The sequence below is a fragment of the Macrobrachium rosenbergii genome, chromosome 52, assembly GCF_040412425.1.
Source record: "Macrobrachium rosenbergii isolate ZJJX-2024 chromosome 52, ASM4041242v1, whole genome shotgun sequence".
Lineage (NCBI taxonomy): Eukaryota > Metazoa > Arthropoda > Malacostraca > Decapoda > Palaemonidae > Macrobrachium > Macrobrachium rosenbergii.
In genome coordinates, this window is record NC_089792.1 from 13,531,930 (window position 1) to 13,559,912 (window position 27,983).

The following is a 27,983-nucleotide window of genomic DNA, read 5'->3' on the forward strand; positions in this document are numbered from 1 at the left end:
AAGCCTGCATGGGTGGAGATAGAGGAGTCCAGAAGTCCATCCACTCTCAGTATGAGTTCTGGTTACGTTGGGGAGGGAGGGAAGAGGCGCGAGAAGACTGTAACACGCCCTGACAGTAACTGCGGAATTAAATTATCAAAAACCAAGAACTGAGGGTTATAAATGGACAAATAATTCGTTTATTCGACCCATTATCTTGTTACAGAGTGCAACACGCGTATTCCTGTAAATATAAGTTGATTTAGATCGAGTGGTAATTTTTAAAACTTCATCTAACCACGAGACGTTATTGTGAGTAATGTGGGGCAGCTTTTGCAATAAATAATGTTGCTGAGTTCGAAGAAGACGCGGCTCTTCGCCCTCTGCACTTTGGCCACGACCTTCGTGTACTACAGGTACTCGTCTTCTCCACGAGGTGAACAGTTCCGTCCGCAGTTCAACGGTTCCAGTGAGGTCTTGACAGATCTGACGGCCTCTTCTGCCGACGACATCCAGGGATTCCTGACGGAACGTCGAGGGCAAGGAGGTCAAGGCGAACCCCAGGAAGAAAAGGGTTCTGACCATGAACAAGCTCAAGAGAGTGACAGTAAGAAACCAAAGGAGAATTTAAATGTTTCTTTAAAAGAAGACAAGATAGAAGAACAAACTCAAGAGGGTGACAGTGCGACACCAAAGGAGAATATAGATATTTCTTTCAAAGAAGCCAATATAGAAGATGTCACTGATGGATATGCCAATACAAACACAGAAGAGCAGAAAAAAGACACCTACCCAAACAGCACAACATCACAATTCCCAACAGGGGAAGAGAAAGAAGATTCCAACCATATCATCATTGTAAATAATAAGGTTTACCGCAAGAATGACACCATACCGATGAAACCGATCAAGTTTCCGGTCCTTTGGCCTTCCAGTGGAAGGTTTCTCAAGAATATTGACCTGGATGGGTACAGTAAAAAGGTAAGAATGGGTAACACGAAAATAGGACTCCCCTCGTAAAGATTCACAAAGGTAAGGCCAAGTAGTATGAAATTAAATCCCCAAAGGATGGGAATGATTAGTACGAAATTAGGAACACCTAACAAAGATTGGGAAATGTAACAATAATTGCTTGACAAAGTTTCATAAGGATATGAATTAGTAATAAGAAAACGAGGATCCTCTGTAAGGATTCGGAAAGTAAGGTTAAGTAAGAATCTAAATACTGGTAGTTTAATGGGAGAAATAATGCTGATGACAGATACAGTAACGCACAACATACAAGAATTATATTGATGATTTCTTTACTGAACAAGATGGACTGAAGGATTTGCGTGTAATCGTTATAGATTTTGAAAACTGATAAAAAAATACGGAACTGTAATAAATGAACGTGATTCTGTATTGAAGAAAAAAAAAAAAATCGAAAATATTCTTAAATCATAATACAAATAACATATAAGTATTCATCAACTCAAAATCATGCAAAGTACAGTATTGCCAGCAGTATACACATTGGTGGAAGCATGCGTCAAGACGTGTAGGTGAATTACACATTGGTATGAAAAAATATCATCTGCTTTATCTCAATCATCATGAGAAAATAAGCGCGTATTCATTTTGCATGTCATGAAATTGGTATAATAAGAGAAATGAAGCGACGAGGACGTATTTCACTCAACTGACACCACTGGGAAAACTTTGCATTTTATGGACTTTTTTTTTTTTTGCCTTTTCTTGCATTTTACGAGTGAAATGCTCAGGAATCACTCATAATGGCGTATAGACTTTCAAGTAAATCACTAGAGAATTTCTCTCTCTCTCTCTCTCTCTCTCTCTCTCTGATGATGATTCTCACAAACGGGTATTTCCGAAATACAACGGCACTTTTTTTTGTTGATTATAAATGAAAATATGAAAGAAAGTATTCAGCAACTTACAGTACTTATTACCTAGGTTCCAGGTGTCGTGAGCAATTTTCTCTTTCTTTATTTGGATCCACCCAACCGTGGCGAACTCTGGCCAACACAGCGGTACAGACTTCGGTTGATTTTTTTTTTATATTTTTATAGTATTTTTTTTTTTACGAACGAATCGGACCTTAAAAACAAGACAGGTTATTATGCTGTCATACTTCTAAGGCATCTTTCAGATACGTTACAATAATAGTGATTCCTAAAGCACATTCAGTCATGACTGCAAGAGCAAGCGGATAGGGTGACTGAACCCTGAGCCTTTCGAGGTTGCCTTCCTGTAAAGATGCCTCAGTCATCGCACTCTAGTCTCTCAGTCAGTCTCTCTCTCTCTCTCTCTCTCTCTCTCTCTCTCTCTCTCTCTCTCTCTCTCTCTCTCTTGCGTCATATATGTAATCTTGGCAAATCTTCATGAAGTGTTTCTATTGTTGTTATTTCTATTGACACCAGTGTCACTGCTATCATCACTACCATTTCAATTCTCAATTTAAATGTTAATCACTTGCAATTACAATTAGCATTTCATAACGTGTTTTCATGAAATTGTTATTACTGATAACAATATGTCACAACCATCGTTGTCATCATTGCTAATTATCAATGGTATGCTAATTATCAAGGATAATGTTGGTCATGATTGTATCTCGTCATTACTATAATGGTTTCTACATCAACAAAGTCACCGCATTCTTTGTAATTATGTACTCCAGTTACTTTTCACTTTATAACTGATTGTACGCGTATTTACCTCTATGGGTCGTTCATTCATTTTTATTTAATTTCAGGAGAGCAAATTCCTCAAAAACCGCTTGAAAGAGATGGTGGCAAGAACGAAGAAAGTTGCCAAGGTGTGCAACGCGAGGACAAAACTGATCGTTCCACAAAATCTCCACCTCATATGGGATCGTCAACACACGCCTAATATCGTCTGGTGCCCTTTGTACAAGGTGAGTCGCTGGGACCGTATTTATTTCTGAGGTGTCCCAAGATCTTTGGCTTTGTAGCGACGAGCGCATCTAAAAAGTGTGAAGAAATTGAAAAGAAAATAAGGCACTGTGGTTATTACGATAACATATACATGCAAGCATATATAGAGTATTTATTTACTTATATGTTAAAAAGACAGATGGAGCGAGATTAACACTGCGTTATTACAGTTACGTACACATACAAATATACATGGCGTTTATCTGTATGTATGTTACATAGGTAAACTGACAAACCGAGATTAACATTTATTATCTACAAGAATGACAAATTTTCTAAACTCTCAAAAGCAGAATACCTATTGTATGACCTCACCTTCTTCAAAAGATTATTATACATGAAAAGAGAATTCAGAGAAATCGGATAATAACGGAATGTATGACCCAGTTCACATATCACAGCATTTCGCCCATTCATTTTCACTGCTACATCTAAAAACCTCACAAATTCTCTCGCATTTCAACTTGACAAACCTCATGAAAACCGCCTTAAGCAATCGCAACCGGTTTAGGTTATAGAGCATATCTCCAGAGCTGAAAGATGTCTTGTCAGCAAGTTAATTTGAAACTGACCCTGCGGTTGCGCGTTGCATGGCAATGACTGCTGGACTTGAAGACAAGCAGTCCTTAGGCTTTTGCCGAATCTTGCCAGAGAGCAGTCAATATAAAACCAAGAAAGTGAAGTAACTCTTGTGGATATTCTAACTGCACAGAGCGAGTCAATATAGTCCGCACATCAGTGCTTAAAATTTCTGAAAAAATGTCCATTTCTTTATGGTTTACCACGAGCAGGCAGTAATACTACAAACTTTTCATTGCGTTCATTTGATTGGGTACACACACGCACACACACACAAATATGTATATATAAGTGTGTATACACATACATATATGTATATATGTATAGGCTATACACATATATATATATATATGTATATATACGTGAGTAAATGTGTTTATGTAAGTTTGCTCACTACCAAAAATACAAAGCCAAGCTTACATGCATTTTGTTTGCAAGCTTTCTCTGACATATCAAGAGCATTTAAAAAGTTAAGTATTTCTTAGTTTAACCAGACCACTGAGCTGATTAACAGCTCTCCTAAGGCTGGACCGAAGGATTAGATTTATTTTACATTTACCTACAAACACTTTCCCGGTAAATCCAGCAACAAATGTCAGAGGAAAACTTGGTAATACTCTAGAATCACCACTTACGAATTTCCCATTCAGATTTGTTACCACTTTCCTCCAAGGGAAATTCTTTATTGGAACTGTATTCTGATGAAGTGCGGTCGTCATTGAATTAAAACATAAACATCTCAGAAAAATTGTGTCTTGCTCACTGAGATATACGGTATATATACAGTATATATATATGTATGTATATATATATATATATAAATATATATCTATATATATATATATATATATATATATATATATATATATATATATATATATATATATACATATATATATATATATATTTCACATTATATAAATATATATATATACATATGTGTACTTAAATATGTACATATCTATATATACATATATAATATACATATAAATATATACATATATATATATATATATATATATATATATATATATGAGATAGAGAGAGAGAGAGAGAGAGAGAGAGAGAGAGAGAGAGAGAGAGAGAACGGATTACAAGGCATAACACATATTCACCCCATGAAGGTACCTGTAAATAGACCTAGTTTTTATCGTTGTTTCCTTACTAACAGAAATTCCAGCAGCAATTCAGTTTCCCTTAAACGGCCGTCTGCGGCATTAACCTCATTTCTTTCTTCACTGATTATTGAGCAACCGCAGATGTCGCTTAGTAGGACTGCATTCCAAAGAAAAAAAAAGACACATGAATAAAAAGGGGAAAAAAAGAAACATCAACAAAAATAAAATAGAACCCGTGAGCAGAGTGCGTTCATAACTGCAACTGAATTGAACGAGCAGCTCACAATTATATATATATATATATATATATATATATATATATATATATATATATATATATATATATATATAAATATATATATATATATATTTATATGCATATATATCACACACATATATATAAATATAAAAGTATATATATGCACTCACATACACACACATATGTATATATATAAACATATATATATATACATACTCGTACTGATATATACAATATATATACATTATATATATAATTTGCGGTGAATTTTATTCAGAAGTATTTTGCTATCAGTGTCAAGGCACAGTACCTTTATACTACTTAATGTATTCGTGAACGCACTGACATATCCACAGTTCGAAATTATTTCATAATAATACAAAATTTCCATAAATAGACGTAAGAGTAATGGAGATAACTAACATGCTGCTCCGGTTAATACTGTGAGATATTTACTCTAGCATAGGTTAGGTTATAATCAACCAAGAAATACAATAATTTTCGAAAGTGTGATCACCAATATAAAGGTACCGTTGAATTTCGTATAATGCATTACATATAAGTATAGTATTACTTGTGTCGTTGGGTATATAAAATGGCCAACACTCATAGCATAAATGCCAGTTTTTCTGAATACATATTAACTAATTAAGAAGAGAATATAAAATAAAGCTAGGATATTATAAGGTAGTAAATAAAACACTATCGCGGCAACTGTAGCACAGTATTAGGTGATAAACCAGTCACAAGGAACGTCCATTGCTTCACCTCGTATTAATTCCGGTATGCGGTTTGACCTTCCGCCTCACTCAGGTCTGTTTTTTTCTCTTTTTTTTTTTTTTAGGGAGGGGGCTTTTTCCCTACTTTCTTACTTGCGTGAAATTTGACTTGAGGGTATTTATGGTCTGCTCTCTCTTTCTCTCTCTCTCTCTCTCTCTCTCTCTCTCTCTCTCTCTCTATATATATATATATATATATATATATATATATATATATATATATATATATATATATATATATATATGTATGTGTGTGTGTGTGTGTGTGTGTGTGTGTGTGTGTGTGTGTGTGTGTGTGTGTGTGTGTGTGTGCCTGCATCAACCTCTGGGCTGAAGATGGACTGCAAAAAAGACATTTACATTTTCCATCAGACCCTTGATATCATAACGCTGTGCCTACTAGAACTATAGGAATCAGACTTAATATAGTGAAAAATAAAAATCAGCATTCCCATTTCTTATTCATGTAATTGTTACAAGATCCACTGAAACTAAACGCTTCATTTGAAAACTGATATTAATCAACACTGAACGGGAAAATTAGAATAACTCTATATATCATCAGTCAATATAATGAATACCTGAATATTTCCTTTGTTTTTAAATAGAGGAAAGACTTTTTCCTTGATATTTACCAGCAGTCGCTTTGAAAAACTGGGATCTCTTAAGCTTTAACAGTTCAGTAGCTATTACGTAATCGTATATTAACAAAGATTTATAACATTAACAAAGGAGATAATATCTGTCAAGTTATTTCATCTTGGATGTAACCAAGATACGAGTAAAGAACTGTGGGCTAATAATTTTTATTCACGTGAATTTTAATATTATCTGTGACAAATTACTGAATTTACGTATAAAGAAGACAATTTTCAGACGAACATTATCACAACATAAAGTTCCGTGCATCCGGCAACAACGTCAGGCGCATGCCGACCGCAAAATACTCCAACAAGTGAATAATTACTAACGCCAGAAAAAGAAAAAAAGAAACTGGCAACTCCTAAGGTACCTACTAACCTCCATAGAAAAGTAAACACGACAGGGAGGTTATAACGGTAAACTGGTAGGGTTCAGGTAACTTCAGGAATCTATGGTGGATCTTGTCTCCACAACCTATACATAAGAACGAGTTAAACGGGTACAGAGCGAAACACAATGACAAAAACACGTTTATCGTTCGCGCACCAAACCCGCGCCCAGAAAGTTTGTTTTTTTATTCTTCCCCAAAACCGGCCACAGGCTGCAGGTTTCACGTGCCGCCTTGCAAGCGGATGATTTTGATTGTATCAGCTAGAGAGCAGCTTTGTAATAGCCGTTTGCTTTATTTATATCTTTTCTAAAAACAAAACCGCTACTACAGTGATGGGAAAACGTATTCGAAAGAAAAGGGTGTCATTTGATACTATGTTTATGTAACTGCGCCCAGGAAGAGGTTGCAATGTTGTATGAGCAAGTTCTCTAACCTATTAATGTTCACAAGAAGTCTTGTTGCTTATTCACTTTCTCAGCTTAACAATTCTAACCTTCTTTGCTAAAGTTTATAACGGCATTGCACTAATGACGGGGATTTAACTGCACAACGAAACTGCACTAATGACAGATTTAACTGTTGAAAGAATTGAGAATTCATAAGATCTACCAAAACTCATGAAAGTCCCGTTGTCTGATTTCTTCCACACCACGAATTAAATTCGGCAACTTCGCCATACACAGCAACTCAAACGTCTCAAACAGGTCCCTCGAGAGTTAAACTAGTTACGGTCCCTTGGGCAACCGACCAACTCTTTCTTATAGGAGGCCATTGAGTGCGGGAGCTACATCAGGTGTATAAGGTTCCGTCTTACACTGCATGGCATAACACCGTTCGGTATACTCATCGCATACATAATATTATCACAAATAGGTTGAATAGAAGTTAATAACTTACTGGCAACTCTCTTCATACGATTATTCTAGTACTGACCACAGGTTCATTCTCCACTTGCGGTCGGTCGTTAACTTTTTCTATTTGTTTGTGATTATGTAAGAAACAAGTGGCCACCGTGTTTTATATGTTTTACTGTAATGTGGACCCACCATTAGGCTGTGCGTGCGAGATTATCTCCAGCGTATTTCCAGGTCTGGGAAGGTTTTAAATACAGAGATATTTTCCCTCTTCTTTTGATCTCTTTAGTCAAAAAGTAGTACACAATTATTGCTTATATATCAACTTATAAACAACGCCTTTATAACGTCTCCTTTCATGACTATATAAAACGTTACCCATTACTTATAAGTTATTCTGAGTCTGCAGTTTTCATCACATGCGTGATATAATGTATAGATAGGTGGGCTGATGCAATCGCATTCCAAAAACGCTAGGAAATGTAACGGCCTGAAGTATTAAGAGGTCATCTCAATACCTGTAACTGTAAAGTTGATGAGATTTTCTAAATACAGAAACTTCGTTCCAGAGTTCACGTTTGTGTAAAATAAGAGATCAAGACTATTTCTGATCTAAAATATGGAGTCTGTTTTACAGTCTATAAATTAATTATGATTTTTACCAAGAATCTAAGACAAATTGTAGAATGTATGTATGTCTGAAAAGCATGGAAGGCAATTTGTGACAACTATCAATATTTAACCCCAACCGTATTTTACCCTAAATCGATACACGAACACACACACATGGAGTCATTAACAGATATTAAAAAAAAAACTTAATTTGCCCCGTTTTTGCATTGCGGATGACATATTGCATAACAGAAAAAAAATTCTATTAAGTAAGGTTTTGTCTTCTTAGAAAATCAAATATCCAATAAGCCCTCTACTGCCCAATTGTGTGTGTGCGCGTGTGTGATAAGCAGTCTTTCTACGCATAAATCGTGTGCCTACTGATCTTTAGCTGATTAAAGTAACATACTAGGTAAGCGCACACTTGTCTAAGGTATAAATTACATCTCCATCATCAAACCTACTGTCTCCGGCGACCTTTATCTTCGAAAAAGGCGTCATAGTGTATTTTTTTCGTAGTAAAGTTCTTCATAATTCGAGAATTGTGAGATGAAATCAAAAGCAGAGGGAAATTGGTCTGCACTTTTCATATTACTTTTTACCTTGTTAGTCTGCAGTTTCTATTTTTGCACGCATTGGCGTTTTAATTCGCTTCAGTTTAACTTATTTTATGTATGTGCACGCAAATATTAATGATAATTATAACTATAATTCCAGTTCAGCGTTCTGCTCAAGCCCCATTTAGAACGAGATAAATTTCCTATCTTAATGGGGAGAGTTCTATGCAACATTTCGCCCGGATACTGTCAAATATTAATCGTCAATCAGAGCTCTTGAGAAAGTCATTATTTCCCCTTCAGAAAACTCAGATTATGTCAAAAGCAGAAGTGATCTGCATTTTCAGTAAGTTTTTTTTTCACTCATGATAATATATAAAGAATCGATAATCAATAACTTTGCTGTAACTAAATGCCAGAAGTCAAGCTAACTAACCCTATACTCTGCATCGAAAAAAAAGGTAGGACTGCAAAAAGAAACACGAGGTTCTACAAAGGAAAAAAAGGACTCAAAAAGAAACACGGTAAATAACCTCTGGTTTATCAGAAGAATTTTCAAAGGAGGCAAAGTAAAAATGCAACAAGAGGCGCTTGTGCAAAAAAAAAAAACATCCCGTTACTTACGAGACGTAATTTCCAGACATGTTGGAAAAATAAGTAACAAAAAAATAGGAAAAGGAATTAGTCCACGATTTCTTGGCTCATACAAGAGAAAACCCGCCCTTGATTTATTTCTTTGTTTTTACAGTTTGACTTCAGCGAAGTCAAACTGTAAAAATAAACCATAAACGCTCCTAAAAATATAACAGTGATTTTTGGAATGTAATTTTGACGTAACTCGCAATTAGGCTCTACATTAGCGAGCTTCTTCATACACTGGACGGCTGCCTTAGGCCAGACACGAAAATCACCTGGAAAGTGTGTGAGCGCCTTTCATAGGTAGCACAGTGATTCAATTTAGCGAGTCACGTATTCTTCCGAATTACCAATTTTTGGCGTTTGGTGTTAGTAGGGCAAAATGTTCTTAAATCCAAACCTTTTGCTTAAAGGTAACAATGCATCTCTGAAAACTCATTTCTAGTTAGCTTTCTAAAAACAAAAAACAAAACAAAAAAAAAGAAAAAAAACCATTGTGCCGAATTTGTCCGTCCGTCCACACTTTTTCTGTTCGCCCTCAGATCTAAAGAACTAGTGAGGCTAGATGGCTGCAAATTGGTACGTTGATCATCCACCTTCCAACCATCAGCCCTCTAGTCTCAGTAGGTTTTATTTTATTTAAAGTTAAAGTTAGCCATAATCGTGCCTCTGGCAACGATATAGGACAGGCCACCACCGGGCCGTGGTTAAAGTTTCATGGGTGGCGGCTCATACAGCATTATACCGAGACCACCGAAAGATAGATCTAGTTTCGGTGGCCTTGATTATGCTCAGTAGCGGCTGCACAGAAAACTCGATTGCGCCGACGAAACCGGCGCATTTTTTACCCTTTTTTTTATGTAACCATATATACACTCGCTGATAATAAAGATACTACAGTACATTTGATCCATTCCTCATTTCTAATAATTTTTACCAAGATTCGTCTCTCTTGAATACTGACCTCCTACTTCTTGATTTATGATACACTTCAGTATACCTCTTCCGCTTCCTTTCATGTGTGTGTTTGACAATAATTCGACCATGAGATTGCGTTTTGCATCAGCCTCTTGGTTGTTTAAAAGCAATCTTGACTTCACAATTAATTAAATTCCCATTCCTCAAAGACAGCGAGTACCAGCATTTTCCCCTAAATTCCTGGATAATTCTTGAATACTGTTTGATAACCAAGTACAGTGTCTTCTATTACCATTCGGAAGGTTAAAAGCTTATGGACTGTCTGTCTTGCAAAAATTGCTCAAAAATTTTTTCTCTTAAAAACTGCTAGTTTTATTTCACCGCCATAAATGCTTCATAAATGCTTCTCATCAGCTAAAGTACTGGAGCTTTAAAAACTGATGTCCTCTGCCTAGAATCCTGCTGTCACGTTTCTATTTGACTTCTTGTTTAGAGTGAGACCAAGTAATTAACTGATCAATGAACCTGCCGTCAGGTTTTCCATGCGATTATCGTCTTCCTGGTGGAAAGCAGCTGCGCTCTTTTACTACTGGTCTTTTACTGATGTGGGCAATTTTAAACAGTGACCTGTCAAATGTAAAGAAATGAGCTCCTTCTCTAACCAGGAGGTCACGTAAGGCAAAGGTCAAAGCTCCCAATACTTATTTTGCGGATAACAGCCATCTCCAGACTGGCATGTGCAGTGGTTTCTTTCCTTCCATCACAAAGCTTTGGAATTCTCGTCAACGTTCTTATTTCTGTAAGTAATAAATCATAAAGTAAGGAAAGAAACAGCTGAGTCAAAAAAGAACAGTATCTATCTGGATATAGTTTTTTCCACAACCTTTTGGAAGTGAAGACATAATTCAACAGAATCAAGACACAGCTTTGATTCACAAGAGCCTTTCCTTCAAAAAGCAGTGCTATATCTTCCTTTGGGATAAATGCTGACTCCTTTTCTTCTTTCTTTCTCTCTTGTTCAAGTCTGAACATGTTGGGCAGTGGATTGTCAGAGCCATTGGCTTTCTCTTTTTGATAAAATTGGCGTTTTTGCATATTAGTTTCTGTTACAGTTCCTGCTGCATCTAAATATGCTAATAATACCACTTTTTAAAGGTGTCAGTGCCTTATTTCTAGATGTAAAAGTCCTACGATCACGTATTGTCTTCTTTAATTCTAACACTTATTGCATATACATAAAGACATGCATGTTACTGAAACAGATGGAACAAGGAACTACCCGAGATGTCAACGACCTTCAAAATTGATAGCGAAGAAGCCCTTGATAACTACAGACATGGTTTTCAACTTGAATTATCATACAATATCCTAAAATTACATGATATTTTACTCAGGGATTTGTTTTGGGATTAAAAACCCTTTTAAGATTAATCATGTAGTCTCATAAATAAACGCTACTTGCTCTGCATATTGTAGACACTGCAACGGTTTGTCCACATTCCGTCTTTATATACAGGAACCTGATACCAGAAAAAATAGCTTACTCAAGCTCTGGACTGCAGAGAGAGAGAGAGAGGAGAGAGAGAGAGAGAGAGAGAGAGAGAGAGAGAGAGAGAGAGAGAGAGAGAGAGAGAGAGGTTGCCAGTTGCCATCTCACAAAAGGGCAATTTGTAGAGTACAGTATGTTCAAAATTCTCAATACCAGAGTTCAAGAAGTTCAGGCTGTTACCCTTAGACTATTACTTAATTTCTACAAAAGAAGTCTCTCAATATTAAGTTCTTGTGTAACTACAATCACTACACTAACTTAAACGTTAAAACATCGTTACTTTATTTTTTTTCTTTACTAATATGTATCGCTTGGCTGCCCTACGAAACAAGTGTGCATTGGCGGTAATTTCAAGCATGCTTTCCCTGGATGAATGCCCCAGGCAATCTACTCAAGACCTCTTTAGCTCTTTAGCCGAAACCGTTTGGTAGCTTCTAACAAATTTACGAAAGTAGTGACACACTTAGAACGAAATCAATCTAAACTAATTGCTACCTGCGATGAACGTAAGTCATCCCGTCTGATGGCTGTTAACATAATTACTTGAAGGTACCGTTACCCTTCTGTAGAAAATGAGTTAAGCTCTCTAATTATATAGTATAGTTTAGCCCACAGAAGATGAAAACAAGGGAGAAACTGACCTTTGACCACCAATTAGTACAGAGTGCTATGCGCTATAGCAGCTTGGCCCCGCTAAAAATAGCAAATGATGATTGCAATAAACTTCCCAATGCTTTCAACTCACTCTAGCATGAAGACCTCGAGTCTATTGACTTCTTTTCCAGAGGACACTATAATTACCAAGATGTGTGAGATAAAATAACAGTAAAGCAGATAGAAGGATAGGGGTTGGGTTGGTAATGATAAAGTACTTCTCTACTCTCGCTCTGTTTCCGCTTTTACTCTCTTAATATCTTCCCCAACTACGGAATTAATTTTTTTTTTTGCTTTTTTTTGCTCAGGAAACCTTTAAATTTTAGTTAGTGAGAAAAGAGCGGATGGTAGGACAGTGATGTACTTTTTGTTTTCCGCACTTTTTCAGTCTGAAGTAACGAACGGAACGAAACCGGATGGTCCCGTTATTATGGAAAAGAATTTTATTCCCAACGCTTACCTGGGCACATGGCGAGATGAGGGAGAGAATGTAGAATATAGAATTTAGGCCAGAGGCCAAGCGCTGGGACCTATGAGGTCATTCAGCGCTGGAACGGACATTGACGGTAAAAGGTTTGAAAGATGTAAAACGAGGAAAACCTCGTTTTCTATGAATCAATTGTTAGGAGAGGGTGGAAAGTAGATGTAAGAAAGAGAATATGAAAGGAGGTTCAGTAAAAGGAATGAAACGGTTGTAGCTAGGGGCCGAAGGCACGCTGCAAAGAACCTTAAGTAATGCCTCTAGTGCACCGCATAAGGTGCACTGACGGCACTAAGCCCCGCCCCTCCTCCCCTACGGGATCTTGCAATATAAGGAGTTGATCACCCTCTGTGTTAAGCAGATCACGGTCCTGTTTGTGTGGCATATTGCCAAATTTATACATAAAAAAGGAGGTTCGTCATACGAGGGAGGTTGCTACCCTGTTTGCAGGAAAGGGGGCAGGTTTTATAATCTCGTCCCCGCTACAGAACGGTTACCGTACGTAAATAAAGGTAAAAAGGCTGAAAATATGCATGACTGCATTGCAGCCTTTGCACCGTCAAGATGAGCATGGCGAACTGCCAAAACACTGGTTGTTCGAATTAAATTACTTACCTGAATCCTGGTTGTTCTGTAAGCATTTAAACATTTAGGAGAGAGAGAGATAATGCATATATGACATGTGTATCTTCAAGCTATAATATAATAGCATTTCACGCAGAATTTAAACCATAAAAACAGCATCAACACAAGAATACCATTCTGACTGATACTACTTCATCCGTAAGTGGGCTGAAGCCCATCCTAAACTACGGGTTTGCTCTTTTAATCCTTAAACAGCCCAATAAAAACAATGCTCTCTATCCTTACCTTTTTTTTTTCAGGTAGCATCTACGTCCTGGATGATCAACTTCTTGCGTCTCGCACATTTCAACGAAGACAATCCACTGCTCAAAGATATGAATCCTGCAAAGAGAGAGAAATTTCGATTCAAGGTAATGTTAGGGATAAAAGGTTTATTGCGAATTTTACACCTAAATTAAACTCTTTTTCCACTCAAAGCAAGGAGCAGTTACACAAGGTTTTGCAAATATACACAAAAGCGTTCTGGGACCTCAGAAATTTGCAGTATGTTAGTAAGGAGTTCTGTAACAACTAGAAGATAGTACGCCAACGACTGTCTGCGTTTCAAATATATATATATATATATATATATATATATATATATATATATATATATATATATATATATATATATATATATATATATTTACTCAACGACTGTTTCAAATATATATATATATATATATATATATATATATATATATATATATATATATATATATATATATATATATATATATATATATATATATATATATACAACAACGACTGTGAGTTTCAAATATATATATATATATATATATATATATATATATATATATATATATACACTCAACGACTGTGAGTTTCAAATATATATATATATATATATATATATATATATATATATATATATATATATATATATATATATATATATATATATATATATATTTGGGCCTTATGACTGACGCAGTCAAAAGCAACACTAAAGTCAAGGGCAATGACATGATCTTCAGGACCAGTTTCTAAGGATTTTTGTTCAACGCTAGAAATTGAAAAAACTGCACTACAAGCACCTTGGCCATTCCAAAAGTCAGCATGGACATTCAGACGTTTCGCCAACGTACGGGCAGGAATTTTAGATAATACTGGAGTTAAAGAAATGAACAAACACTCCCACATATAGCTAATGGAGAAACGTTATCAGTTCGTCAGCTCGACAACTGTTAAATCAGCAGTCTTCATAAAAATATATATATTAATGATATAAAAACGTTATTTGGGTCTATACTTCCATGACTTTAGGTAACATTCAAAATTTCACGAGGCGGAAAGCTGTAAGAAAAACGGGAATGAGGCATAATGAGTGACCCATTACTCCACTCACTTTTTACTTGTTGCTGAATGTTCCAAAATTGTACTGTTTCTAAATGAGAATTTAGTAATAACTTGCTATGTTGGCCTGTTTCTACATCCTTCGTTTTTGTCTAAACCACTTTCTATTTACATCCCCACATATGCGTAATAATGCGTAAAGATGCGAAAGCAAGGGGTAAGTTCAATAACATTGTTTTTCTTTCCCTGCAGCCGAAATATGGGGCCAGGCAAGACGCGGTTTACACTGTTTACCCACAGCCAGCGGATAGGAAAGAATTTTTGCAAACGTTCAAGTCAAGCCTCAGGGTCATTATTGTCCGACATCCCTTCACAAGGTAAATGATGATGTCTCTTTTTTTTCCTGTCTCTTTTTTTTCTATCTACAGACAGATTAATAATTAGGTAATTATTTCGCCATTTTACACACAACGTAATATATAAACATATATAAATATATATATAGTAATACTAGCTGACCAACCCAACGCTGCCTGGGAAAACTCTGAAGAACTCAGAAAAACTTTCCCGCACCTCCTTGTGCTGACTGTCCCTTTTATCCAGGAATTACTGTATAAACTGCCCCTTTTATCCAAATATTACTGTGCTGACTGTGCCATTTATACAAATAGTACTGCGGTGACTGTCCCATACATCCAGGTAATACTGTGGTATCTGTCCCTGTTATCCAGGTATTACTGTAGTGACTATCTCACTTATCCAGGTAATACAGCAGTGACTGTCCAATTTATCCAGGTATTACTGTACTGAATATCCCACTTATCCAGGAATTACTGTACTAACCATCCCTTTTATCCAAATATTACTGTGCTAACTGTCCCACTTATCCAGATATTACTGTGGGGAATGTCCCATTTATTTAGGTAATAATGTGGTGGCTGTCCATTTTAGCCAGGTATTACTGAGGTGATTGTCCCTTTTATCCAGGTATTACTGTAGTAACTGTCCCCTTTATCCAGGTATAACTGTAGTGACTGTCCCCTTTATCCAGATATTACTGTACTGACTGTCCCGTTTATCCAGGAATTACTATGCTAACTGTCCCTTTTATCCAAATATTACTGTGCTGACTGTTCCACTTATCCAAATAGGCCTATTACTGTGGTGAATGTCCCATTTAACTTAGTAAATTACTGTGATGACTCCCTTTTATCCAGGTAATACTGTACTGACTGTCCCTTTTATCCAGGTATTACTGTAGTAACTGTCCCTTTTATCCAGGTATTACTGTAGTAACTGTCCCTTTTATCCAGATATTACTGTAGTAACTGTCCCTTTTATCCAGGTATTACTGTAGTAACTGTCCCTTATATCCAGGTATTACGGTAGTAACTGTCCCTTTTATCCAGGTATTACGGTAGTAACTCCCTTTTATCCAGGTGTTACTGTAGTAACTGTCCATTTTATCCAGGTATTACTGTAGTGACTGTCCCTTTTATCCAGGTATTACTGTACTGACTGTCCCTTTTATCAAAAAATTACTGTACTAACTCTCCCTTTTATCCAAATATTACTGTACTGACTGTCCCACTTATCCAAATATTACTGTGGTGAATGTCCCATTTATCCAGATATTACTGAACTGACTATCGCTTTCATCCAGGTATTAATGTAGTGACTGTCTCTTTTATCCAGGTATTACTGTACTGACTGTCCCTTTTATCCAAGAATTACTGTACTAACTGTCCCTTTTATCCAAATATTACTCTACTGACTGCCCCACTTATCCAAATAATACTGTGGTGAATGTCCCATTATCCAGGTATTACTGTACTGACTATCCCTTTTATTAAGGTATTACTGTAGTGACTGTCCCATTTATCAACCTATTACAGTACTGACTGTCCCTTCTATCTAGGTATTACTATAGTGACTGTTCCTTTTATCCAGGTATTACTGTGCTGACTGTCCCATTTACCCAGGTATTACTCTTGTGACTGCCCCTTTAATCCAGGTATTACTGTACTGACTGTCCCTTTTATTTAAATATTACTGTCCCAATTATCCAGGTATTGCTGTGTTGCCTGTCGCTTTTATCCAGGTATTACTGTTCTGACTGTCCCTTTTATCCAGGTATTGCTATGGTGACTCCCTTTTATTTATACATTACTGCAGTTACTGTCCCATTTATCCAGGTATTACTGTGTTGCCTGTTGCTTTTATCCAGGTATTACTGTTCTGACTGTCCAGGTATTGCTGTGGTGACTGTCCCCCAGGTATTACTGTGGTGACTGTCCCCCAGGTATTACTGTGGTGACTGTCCCCCAGGTATTACTGTGGTGACTGTCCCCCAGGGATTACTGTGGTGACTGTCCCATTTATCCATTCATTACTGTGCTGTTTGTCCCTTTTATCCAGGTATTGCTGTGATGACTGTCCCCCAGGTATTACTGTGGTGACTGTCCCATTTATCCATTCATTAATGTGCTGCCTGTCCCTTTTATCCAGGTATTATTGTGGTGACTGTCCCTTTTATCCAGATAATACCGTAGTGACTGTCACATTTATCCAGGCAATACTGCGCTGACTGTCCCTTTTATCGAGGTGGTGGTATGACTGTGGTGACTGTCCCTATATCCAAATGTTGCTGTACTGTCTGTCCCTTTTATCCAAGAATTACTATGCTGTCTATCCCTTTTATCCAGGTAATACTGTGGTGACTGTCCCTTTTATCTGGATAATACTATGGTGACTATCCCATTTATCCAGGTATTACTGTGGTGACTGTCCCTTTCATCGAGGTGGTATTACTGTGGTGACTGTCCCTTTTATCCAAGTTTACCTGTAATGTGTTTCCCTTTTTTACAAGACTTACCATGCTGACTGCCCCTTTTATCCAGGCATTACTGTGTTTTCTGTCCCTTTATCCAGGCATTACTATGGTGACTGTCCCAGTTGCACACCACTAAATCTAAACACACCACCCTTAACCTAAGCACATCCACTACTGAATGTATACACACTCCTTCTAACCCTAAACACACACCCTGCTAACCCTAAACACACCTCTGCTAAACCTAAATGCATCCCCACAAATCCTAAACACACACCTCCACTAAGCCTAAATGCACCCCCTTCTAAACCTAAACACATCCCTACTAAACCTACACACACCCCCACTAAACCTAAACACACCCACTGCTAAACCTAATCACACCCCCTACTAAACCTAAACACATTCCTGCTAAACCTATACACATCCCCAGTTAAAGTAAACACACAACCCCACTAAACCTAAACACACCCCTCTTAAACCTAAACACAACCCCACTAAACCTGAACAATCCAATAAAACTTAAACACGGCCCTCCTAAACCTAAACCCAGCCCCTGCTAAACAAAAACACATCCCCACTAAACCTAAACACACTGCCACTAAACCTATGCATGCCCCCTGCTAAACCTAAACACACTCCCAATAAACTTAAACACACATCCCACTAAAAATAAACACACCCCATGCTAAACCTAAACACATCCCCTGCTAAACCTGACACACACCCACAATAAACCTAAACACATCCCCACTAAACCTGAACACACACACCCACTAAACCTAAACACACCCCCTGCTAAACCTAAACACATCTCCAATAAACCTAAAAACCCCGCTGCTAAACCTAAACACATACCCCCACTGAACCTAAACATAGCCCCTACTAAACCTAAACACATACCCCACTAAAACTAAGCATACACCCTGCTAAACCTAAACACACCCCCTACTGAACCTGAACACATCCCCTACTAAACCTAAACACATACACCCCCCACTAATCCTAAACACACCCCTGCTAAACCTAAACACATCCCCTGCTTAACCTAAACACACACCCCAACTAAACCTAAACACACACCCCAACTAAACCTAAACACACACTCCCTACTAAACCTAAATACATCCCCACTAAACCTAAACACACCTGCTGCTAAACCTGATCACATCCCCACTAAACCTACACACACACACCCCCTACTATACCTAAACACATTCCCTACTAAACCTAAACACACCTCCTACTAAACCTAAACACACCCCTGGTAAACATAAATGCATCCCCACTGAACCTAAACAAACACCCCCATTATACCTAAACACACCCACTGCTAAACCTAAACACATCCACACTAAACCTAGACACATCCACACTAAACCTAAACACACACCCCACTAAACCTAAACACACACCATTGTTAAACCCAACCACGTCCCCATTAAAATAAACACACAACCCCACTAAACCTAAACACACCCCCCTGCTACACCTAAACACATCCCTGCTAAACCAAAACATGCACCCCAATAAACCTAAACACATCCCCTGTTAAACATAAACACATCCCCCTGCTAAACCTAAACACACCCCCTACTAAACCTAAACACACCCCCACTAAACCTAAACACACCCCTGCTAAACAATAAAGAAAAACATTTTCCATAATATATTTCTATGGTCTTCAGACATGAAAATGAGGTATGATAAACCGGTGAAGTTTATTTACCAGGTAGGCTAAGCTACAAAGAGGAAGGGGGATGGGGAAGGGTAAAGGGGTTTGAAACCTACCTTGTTGTCTCAGTTAGGTCAAATGATGGCCACGTATATATATATATATATATATATATATATATATATATATATATATATATATATATATATATATATATATATATATACTGTATATATATATATATATTATATATAAATATATATTTAGTCCCAATAATTTGACTTTACATTATGGATGCCATTGCAAGACCAACACCGAGGAGTGAAAAAAATGTAAAAAAAAAAAAAAATAGAATTAGCACTAGAACAATGACATTTCTGTGGAAAAACTTGTAAAAAAAAAGTATTAGTATTAGAACAATGATATTTTTATACAAAAAGTTTGTAAAAAAAAGTATTAGAACTAGAACAATGACATTTTTATGGAACAAATCTGTAACAAAAAAAAGCGTTAGTACTAGAACAATGAAATTCTTATGGAGCAATTTTGTAAAAAAAAAAAACATAAACAAAAAGGGAGTATTAGTACTAGAACAATAGCATTTTTATGGAACAAACTTATAAAAAAAAAGAGTATTACTACTAGAACAATGAAATTTTCATGGAACAAATTTGTAAACAAAAAAGTGTTAGTACCAGAACAGTAAAATTTTTATGGAACACTCACCTATTAATGCACGAACACTTGGTATGTCTTCCATGACTTCCTACACAATCAAACTGATTCGTCACTGAACACCACTCTTTTGCACTAATGTAAACACCATTCTTTATGAACATTAACGTAAGAAAACCTAAATCTTTTCCGTTTCTGGGTTTTTAGTTAAACACGGCTTATTTATCACAGACACTTTCTTAAAGCCAAGCTACATATACATATGCTGTATATTATTCAAATATAACAGTAAACGTAAGAACTGAAGGTCTATAAAAATCTGGATTTTCTTCCTTAAGCTACCTGGCCATAATGGTCGGATTTGCTTCAACCTCCCTTTTCACGAGGTTAAGGGTCCTGGAGCCTACAAGAAACCCCTGCCCAAACCTCCCCCCCACCCCTCCACCACCAACGTGTTTATGCGCCGAATTTTAATTTGAATATGAAATTTAGGCCAAAGGCCAAACACTGACGTATGAGGTCATTCAGTGCTGGCAGGGAAGTTGATAGTAAAAAGTTTTAAAGTTGTAACAGAGGAAAACCTCGTAGTTGTACTATGAATCGATCATTAGGAGAGGGTTGAAAGTAAGATGGAAGAAAGAGAATTTAGAGAGACGGTAATAGGAATGAAAGGGGTTGCAGCTAGGGGCCGAAGGGGGAGTAAAAAGAACCTAAGTAACGGCTACAGTGCACCATGTGAAGAGCACTGACGGCACTACACCCATACGGAGTTCGTATGTCGGTACCTATCCCACCCCGGCATATCTTGATGTTTATGTAGACCGAGGCTTCACACCAATCGGTCGGCTAATTTCACCGGCCTTTAAATCAAACATGTAGCACTCAATAACACGCACCATGTCATCACGTGATATATAAGGCCTTAATGCCACAGCGATTTACCGGAAACATTTCCAATCAACGGCTCTCCGATTCATACAGGCAAAATTTCAGCGAGTTACCGCCACCGTTTCACTCTACTTGGACACTGATCGTTTTCCTGCCTTGATCCCCCTCACCCCATTTCTTGTCCCTACATTTCCCCTATGGCGTGGACGGATAGGGATAAGTTGTCATTTAGTTTATCCCAGGCAATTTTTTCCCTATGAATTTACGAAGCATTTTGATACACGAATATAGACGAAGGTTAAACAAGCAAATCCTAGTAGTCTAAGCTCATCCATACACTGCTCGGGCAGTGATATAATTTTCCCGCCTTGATTTCCCGCCCCCTACCTTGTCCCTAAATTTCCCTTATTTCGTGGGAGGATAGGGCTCAGTTGTCAATTATTCAATTATTTCCCGGTCGATTTTTCTCCCATTGATTTCAAACATTCCGGAACCATATAAATCCCAGGCTCTGCCGAAAATTGATAAAATCGGCCCCAAAATGTGTCAAATTGTGTAAGAAGAGTCATGGAGAACTTAAAAAGTATTAATGCATCAATAGGGAAATGCTCTGTAAGAACTTCATTGTTCTGGTACTATTCCTTTGATTTTACACTTTTTCACCTTTCGGTGTTGGACCTGCAATTGCACCCATAGCGCAGTCAAATTACATGGAATATATATATATATATATATATATATATATATATATATATATATATATATATATATATATTGTATATATATATATATATATATATATGTGTATACATATATAATTATGTATGTATGTATATATGTGTATGTGATTGCTCAATCCGCTTGGTAATTTTTGACTGATAATTATCATTCCAATATACAGTAGTTTAAGACAGCCTTATGATTAATTATTCGGAATATTCATTTAAAAGCAAAAGACAGTTCCAATTATGAAGTACTTCAAATTTCTTCGTACTAATTCGGCAAATTTTTGGGCCTTCCAAAAAATTTTTATCAAAATTACAATAAAAACAATTCCGTGTCTGAATAGTTCATCTCTTTCCAGGATCCTCTCAGCCTACAGGGACAAGATGATTAAACTCGAGCCCCGTCCCACAGAATTCCACTTTCGGGACCTTCAGCTCCAAATCATAGCCAAATACAGACCCGTCGACAGCCCGGAATCCTCACAGTTTCCGACGTTCTCGGAGTTCGTCCAATACATCTTGGACTCGACGAAGACTTTCGTCACAGCGCAGGATTGGAAGAAGAACGTAAGTGTCCAGTCCACACACACACACACAATATGTATATAAATAGGCCTACATATATATACAAACTGAGAATGGTCTTTGTTCCTAGAGAGCTAATGGAATCAAATATATATAAATAAATGAATTTGTTATCACGTCACCGTGATTTATATACAGTCATTGAGCTACATATGTTTAATACCCAATTCACGCTAATTCGGGAATATCCCCGACGGGGAATTATCACCAAAGGGGAATTATAAGTGATATATATATATATATATATATATATATATATATATATATATATATATATATATATATGCATATATAATATAATATGTGTGTATTTACAAACGTTAAGCTACGAACGTCGTTGAATATCAGAGTCGCTCGACCTCGGAAATAATACCGAAAGGTCATTATAATTGATAAGTGATTCGTCACCTGTTGGATTCTGTCCACCGAAGAGAACCTCCGACTTTTATGTCTGTACGTAGACTTAAAACACATCACCATCTACATGGTTCCTGGTGAAGCAACTCACTACTCCCAGTATTTCTTCTTCTTCCAGGTCCATTGCTGGACGCCATACTGGGCCCAGTGCAACGTCTGTGGTGTGGACTACAACGTCATCATCAAGCTTGAAACAATGACAGAAGACGAGAAGTTCCTTATCACAATATCAAATCTAGAGGAGCTTAAGGAGGTGAGGTCTATTAATCTGGCAATATCAACGTCTGTGGGAGATCATACCATTGAAAGGCTATATGACTAGACCTAGGAAAGCGTTCTTCTAAAATAGCAACCAGCACCGATTGAACCTGCCCCAATTCCACACTGTATACCATCAAAACTGTTGCAGTTAAACTGTTACTTAACACTTTCATTTTACGACGAGCTTCACGTCACAAGTTTCTTTTAATTCAAATTAATTCAACTTCATACTTCTAACAAATCGCTTGCAATTATTGTCAGCTTCTTCCGATGCGGCAGTTGACTGGCGCAAATTCAAACTTGCTTGAAGTTCGTTACGTTTCATAACTCTCTCTCTCTCTCTCTCTCTCTCTCTCTCTCTCTCTCTCTCTCTCTCTCTCTCTCTCTCTCTCTCTCTTAGTATATAAGCAGGACACTTATTAGCATACCTTCCAGGAACCAAAAGATAACTGAAGGATTGAGCGTGCAAAGTCATATTTCTGTAAAACGAACGTCACAACTGATCGATTATCAAATATACGAAGTTATCTTACATCTTCCTCTTAAACTGAGATGAGAGTGGCTGAAAAGAAGTATTAGTACTAAAAAAATATTTATTACCCTTTCAAAAATTGCTATTTTATCCAAATGACTGATATGTACGTGGAATTTCACGCAAGGTTCTAATATGAGTAATGTAACGAATATAATAATAGGATACAAGAAAGAATTAATAACCAATAGGCCTATAATAAAATGGCATATAAATGTAAAATGTATTATGAGGTTTCAGAGTTTCCTTTACTGTGTCAGAAGATGTGCAAAAGAAAGAAGGAGAATTTTTAAAAGTATACATTAAATGTTTTACTCCATTACAATTTACAGTTATTACAAACGGGCATTTCTGAAAGTAAACAGAGGGAAATGAACGATCCGAAAATATTGATAACTAAAAATTTTGCTAGCTTGAATAGTTACTCAAATATTATTGTAAATAGTATTTATTTTTTATCCAGCGCTGTGTCCAGACAGTGCGAACCCCACCCCTAACCCCCACCCCCAAAAACAACTTTACGCCTATAATCACTTTTTAATAGTGGTTTTAGACAGTTAAATCGTCAACCATCACAAAATTTTTCAGTGTCAATGTTGTATATAACAGAGTATAAAGAAAAAATCCTTTAAACCATACTGTCTATTACAATAACAGAAAATCATAAATGTAAGATTTTAGTTCATCATATATTAGAAATTATAAGCCTTAATGCAATGTATCGCACAATAGTTTTGTTAAATGATTCCGTAAAACTGCAAACATATCAACTTTACGACACCACAGTATGAAATTAGAGTAATGGAATGTACAACTAGTACTTATACTATTCATAATCACGGTTGGTGCTGCTGTGGTTTCAGTTTTAACCTTTTCTTATATACTGTAATGACAAGAGTTGACATTATAATTTTTATCACAGTATATTATAGAACACGTTTTCTTTTATAAGTTAAGCTATTGCAATAAGAGTCTGCGTATATGATGGATAACTACACTATTTTAAGTTAGGCTTTACCTGTGTCGCTCCCAGCCAATAAATCTATAAGGCCTAGTGGGGGTTTGTTTAAGTCCAAATCAACGACCATAGCTAATGATACGTATTTCATTTAATATTTCATAGATTTTAACCAGTTTGATTTGCTCCAGATAACAGATGAACAATCACGAAAGGAATGTAGAATAATCGTTGTAGTTCTGTTCTAAATGAGGTAAATAAGAATCTTTCTCGCGAAACAAAGAGTTTTTAGGTCATAAGAGTGTGGATTTCTAGTGTATCAATACTGCTATCGACTTTTTGCAATATAAAAAGAAGCCTAAATGTTTAAAGAAAGAAGTGACTGGAGATTTTCGTTATCGAAAGGAAAATTTTTCGTTTAAATGTTAAATTTGACTCATTTGGGTAATTCCTGAGAGACATCCTGTCTGTAACAATCTTAGTAAGAGTTGGTCTCAGCCTCCAGTTTACATATGAGAACTTTGAAAGAGCATTTGTCTTAAGTTAGCAGTTTACGTCACGTAATTCAGATCCCCGAATCCCTCTCTCTCTCTCTCTCTCTCTCTGTGCGTATGTGTGAAAGTGTTTGGCTACGTTCCATAACTTCTCTTGACCATACACAACAGTGTAAACTTAATATTTCTTTCACTATATTCTATTTTTCTCTTGTAAATGAAATTCATTCCTTTAACATAGACACAATAAAAAAGTAGTCTTTTCTTCCACCATTCAGCTCTACCTCTACTCTAGCCCCTACATTCAGCAAATCCTCAAAAAACTCAAATACTAATCTAATTTGATAAGCAAGTGGACAATATTTTCTTTATTTTAAAACTCTTAACAGTTGACTGGTTTACGTAAAGAATTCTAGATGGTATGGCATTGAGCGATATTCAAATGAATCTTTAGGGTGTTCATGTGAAGAAAGGACATTCACTTCTTTCTATTTAACCTTTCTTTCTCCTTTTAACAGCTCAAGTCCCAGGAATGGCGTCATCTTAACAATGCCACTTCGATGGACGTTGCTCCAGAATTCTATAGTCAGCTGTCCAGAACGCAAATCAAACAGCTATACCAGCGATATCTACTGGACTTCTTGCTCTTCGATTACAAGATTGACGACATCTACACAGACGACGACGAGGAGTGAAGTCCTGCTCAGAATTGTGTGTACTGTACAGAGTGGCACAGGCACCCTGCTGGATAAAAACTATGTGTATTTTACAGAGTGGCACAAACACCCTGCTGGATAAAAACTATCTGTACAGTACAGAATGGCACAAACACCCTGCTGGAAAAAACTATGTGCATTCTACAGATTGGCATAAACACCCTGCTGGAAAAAACTGTGTACTGTACAGAATGGAACAAACACCCTGATGGAAAAAAAAACTGTGTATTTTACAAAGTGGCACACACACACCCTGCTGGAAAAAAACTATGCGTACTGTACAGAATGGCACAAACACCCTGCTGAAAAAAACTGTGTATTTTACAGAGTGGCACAAACACCCTGCAGGAAAAAAATCTACGTATATTTTCCAGAGTGGCACAAACACCCTGCCGGAAAAAAACTGTGTATTTTGCAGAGTGGCACAAACACCCTGCTGGCAAAAACTATTGTATTAGAGTGGCACAAACACCCTGCTGGAAAAAACTATTGCATTTTACAGAATGGCACAAACACCCTGTTGGAAAAAACTGTGTACTGTACAGGCTGGCACAAACACCCCGCAGGAAAAAAATTAATGTTCAACTTGATTTAAAGCCACATATAAGAAAATTTTTACAATTTGAGCGTTTCAGAAAATACTTACAGTTGGAATAAGTAACAGGTAATGTTTTTGACCACTCAAGCAATCATCCAAACAAACTGCCCTTGGCAGACCTAGACACAAACTTCTCGAATCTCACAGATTCAGCGCAGTGTAACGAATATAAACGGACCATGGTCTTCTGAATTTGCGTGCCCTTGGATTGCATACAAATATAACTTGAATGATAATTTTGAAACTGCACACAAATGCTTAGCTTTAATATTTCAGTATTCATTTTTCCTACAGTAGCGCCTTTCCCGTTTGAAATGCAACGGATTCCGCTTTCGTAGTGTTCCCCCCAACATTTTCATGTTTTCGATCGATTTTTTTTTTTTCTTTCTGCTTTTACCACAGTGGATTTATTTTTATGTTATTTCCAATAAGTCGACATCATTCTAATATTCTTTGGCGAGGTAATGATGTGATGAGAGGGTGATGATCCTTGTGACCACCCTTACTTTGAGGAAAGAATTTAATTGAAAAATTCTCGTGACAAATACAAGTGAATGTAGGAGTGTATTCTCACAATATAAAGGAAAAATATAGAAGGTTTGTGCTACTAATAATTTAATCATTCTGCAATATTCTGAAGCGTACTTTTAAAAGCCTTAAATAACCTACTTTAGGAATTAGGCATAATTGTAGCATCACGCTGATGACACCATAGGCAAAAAATTAAATGAATGAGTAGAAATCCTTTATCCGAGATCAGATACTTGACACTATGATAGACTCTGTAGTATTATTGCAATCAAGATAGAATCTATTTGGTTTGATTTGATTTAATTTATGAAAATTAGGTTATAGAGCCGAACACTGGAGCACATTCAGCCATTCAGAGCTTAATATAGTGACAAGGAGTTGGAATGACCGGATAGCAAGATGGAAGAAAGGAAACGGAAGAGAAGGTGAAGTAAAAGGCTGAAAATTGGGTGCAGCTAAGGGGCCGAAGGTACACTGTAAACAAGCTTCAGCAATGCTCGACTTTGCCGGGCATCTGTGGAACAGCATCTAATCAAATTTACATAAATTCTTTCAGACAACATTCAGCTGATTTTTCGCCGCCCCTAATTTTAAAAAAATATTTATTTTTCTAAGAAACTGCATCTTTTCAAACAGATTTGGCAGACTTGCCTTAGTGGAAAGATAGGTATAAATCGGAAATATAGATGAGAATAAGGTAAAGTGACTTGTCACGGAGGAGGAACTGGTATTCTATCAGAACCTCAGAAATGATATCAAACATTAGATTTATCATGATGCACATTTTCCTTGAAATAATTAATCTGCTCAACTTTACAAAGGCCAGAATGAAATTCCAGACTTCTGCCCTGAAACAGAAAGCACAACTTGTGAGAAAACTTGCATGCAAGCCGAATAGATGTTTATGTCTACTGTGTTAAAATCAAATAGGAATTTATGTTTTTATTGTGGTTATTGTGGGAATTTCCCTGGGTAACGTGCTCTTGGTGTTTTTAGTTTTCTGTATCAGAAATGTATTATTATTTATGACTCAATAATGTGACATTCTTATGAATGTGACAGTATATTGTCGTATAACTGTTATCAAACTACATCGGAGTTTATTTTCGTAAAAGTGATGTACGAACAGCGAAGATGTACTTTTGGAAATTCATGTTTGTTTATTTATCAGTAAATATATCAAATA

At 36.7% G+C, this 27,983-nt stretch overlaps 1 protein-coding gene across 1 annotated transcript; it reads left to right on the forward strand.

Moving 5' to 3' along the window:
* LOC136833699 (carbohydrate sulfotransferase 11-like) lies at positions 1-27,983 on the forward strand. The gene is made up of 7 exons (XM_067095891.1): positions 1-960; positions 2,738-2,899; positions 13,853-13,963; positions 15,162-15,286; positions 22,065-22,272; positions 22,826-22,960; positions 25,471-27,983. The coding sequence occupies exons 1-7, from the start codon at positions 325-327 to the stop codon at positions 25,645-25,647; spliced, it is 1,554 nt and encodes a 517-aa protein (XP_066951992.1). The 5' UTR covers positions 1-324; the 3' UTR covers positions 25,648-27,983.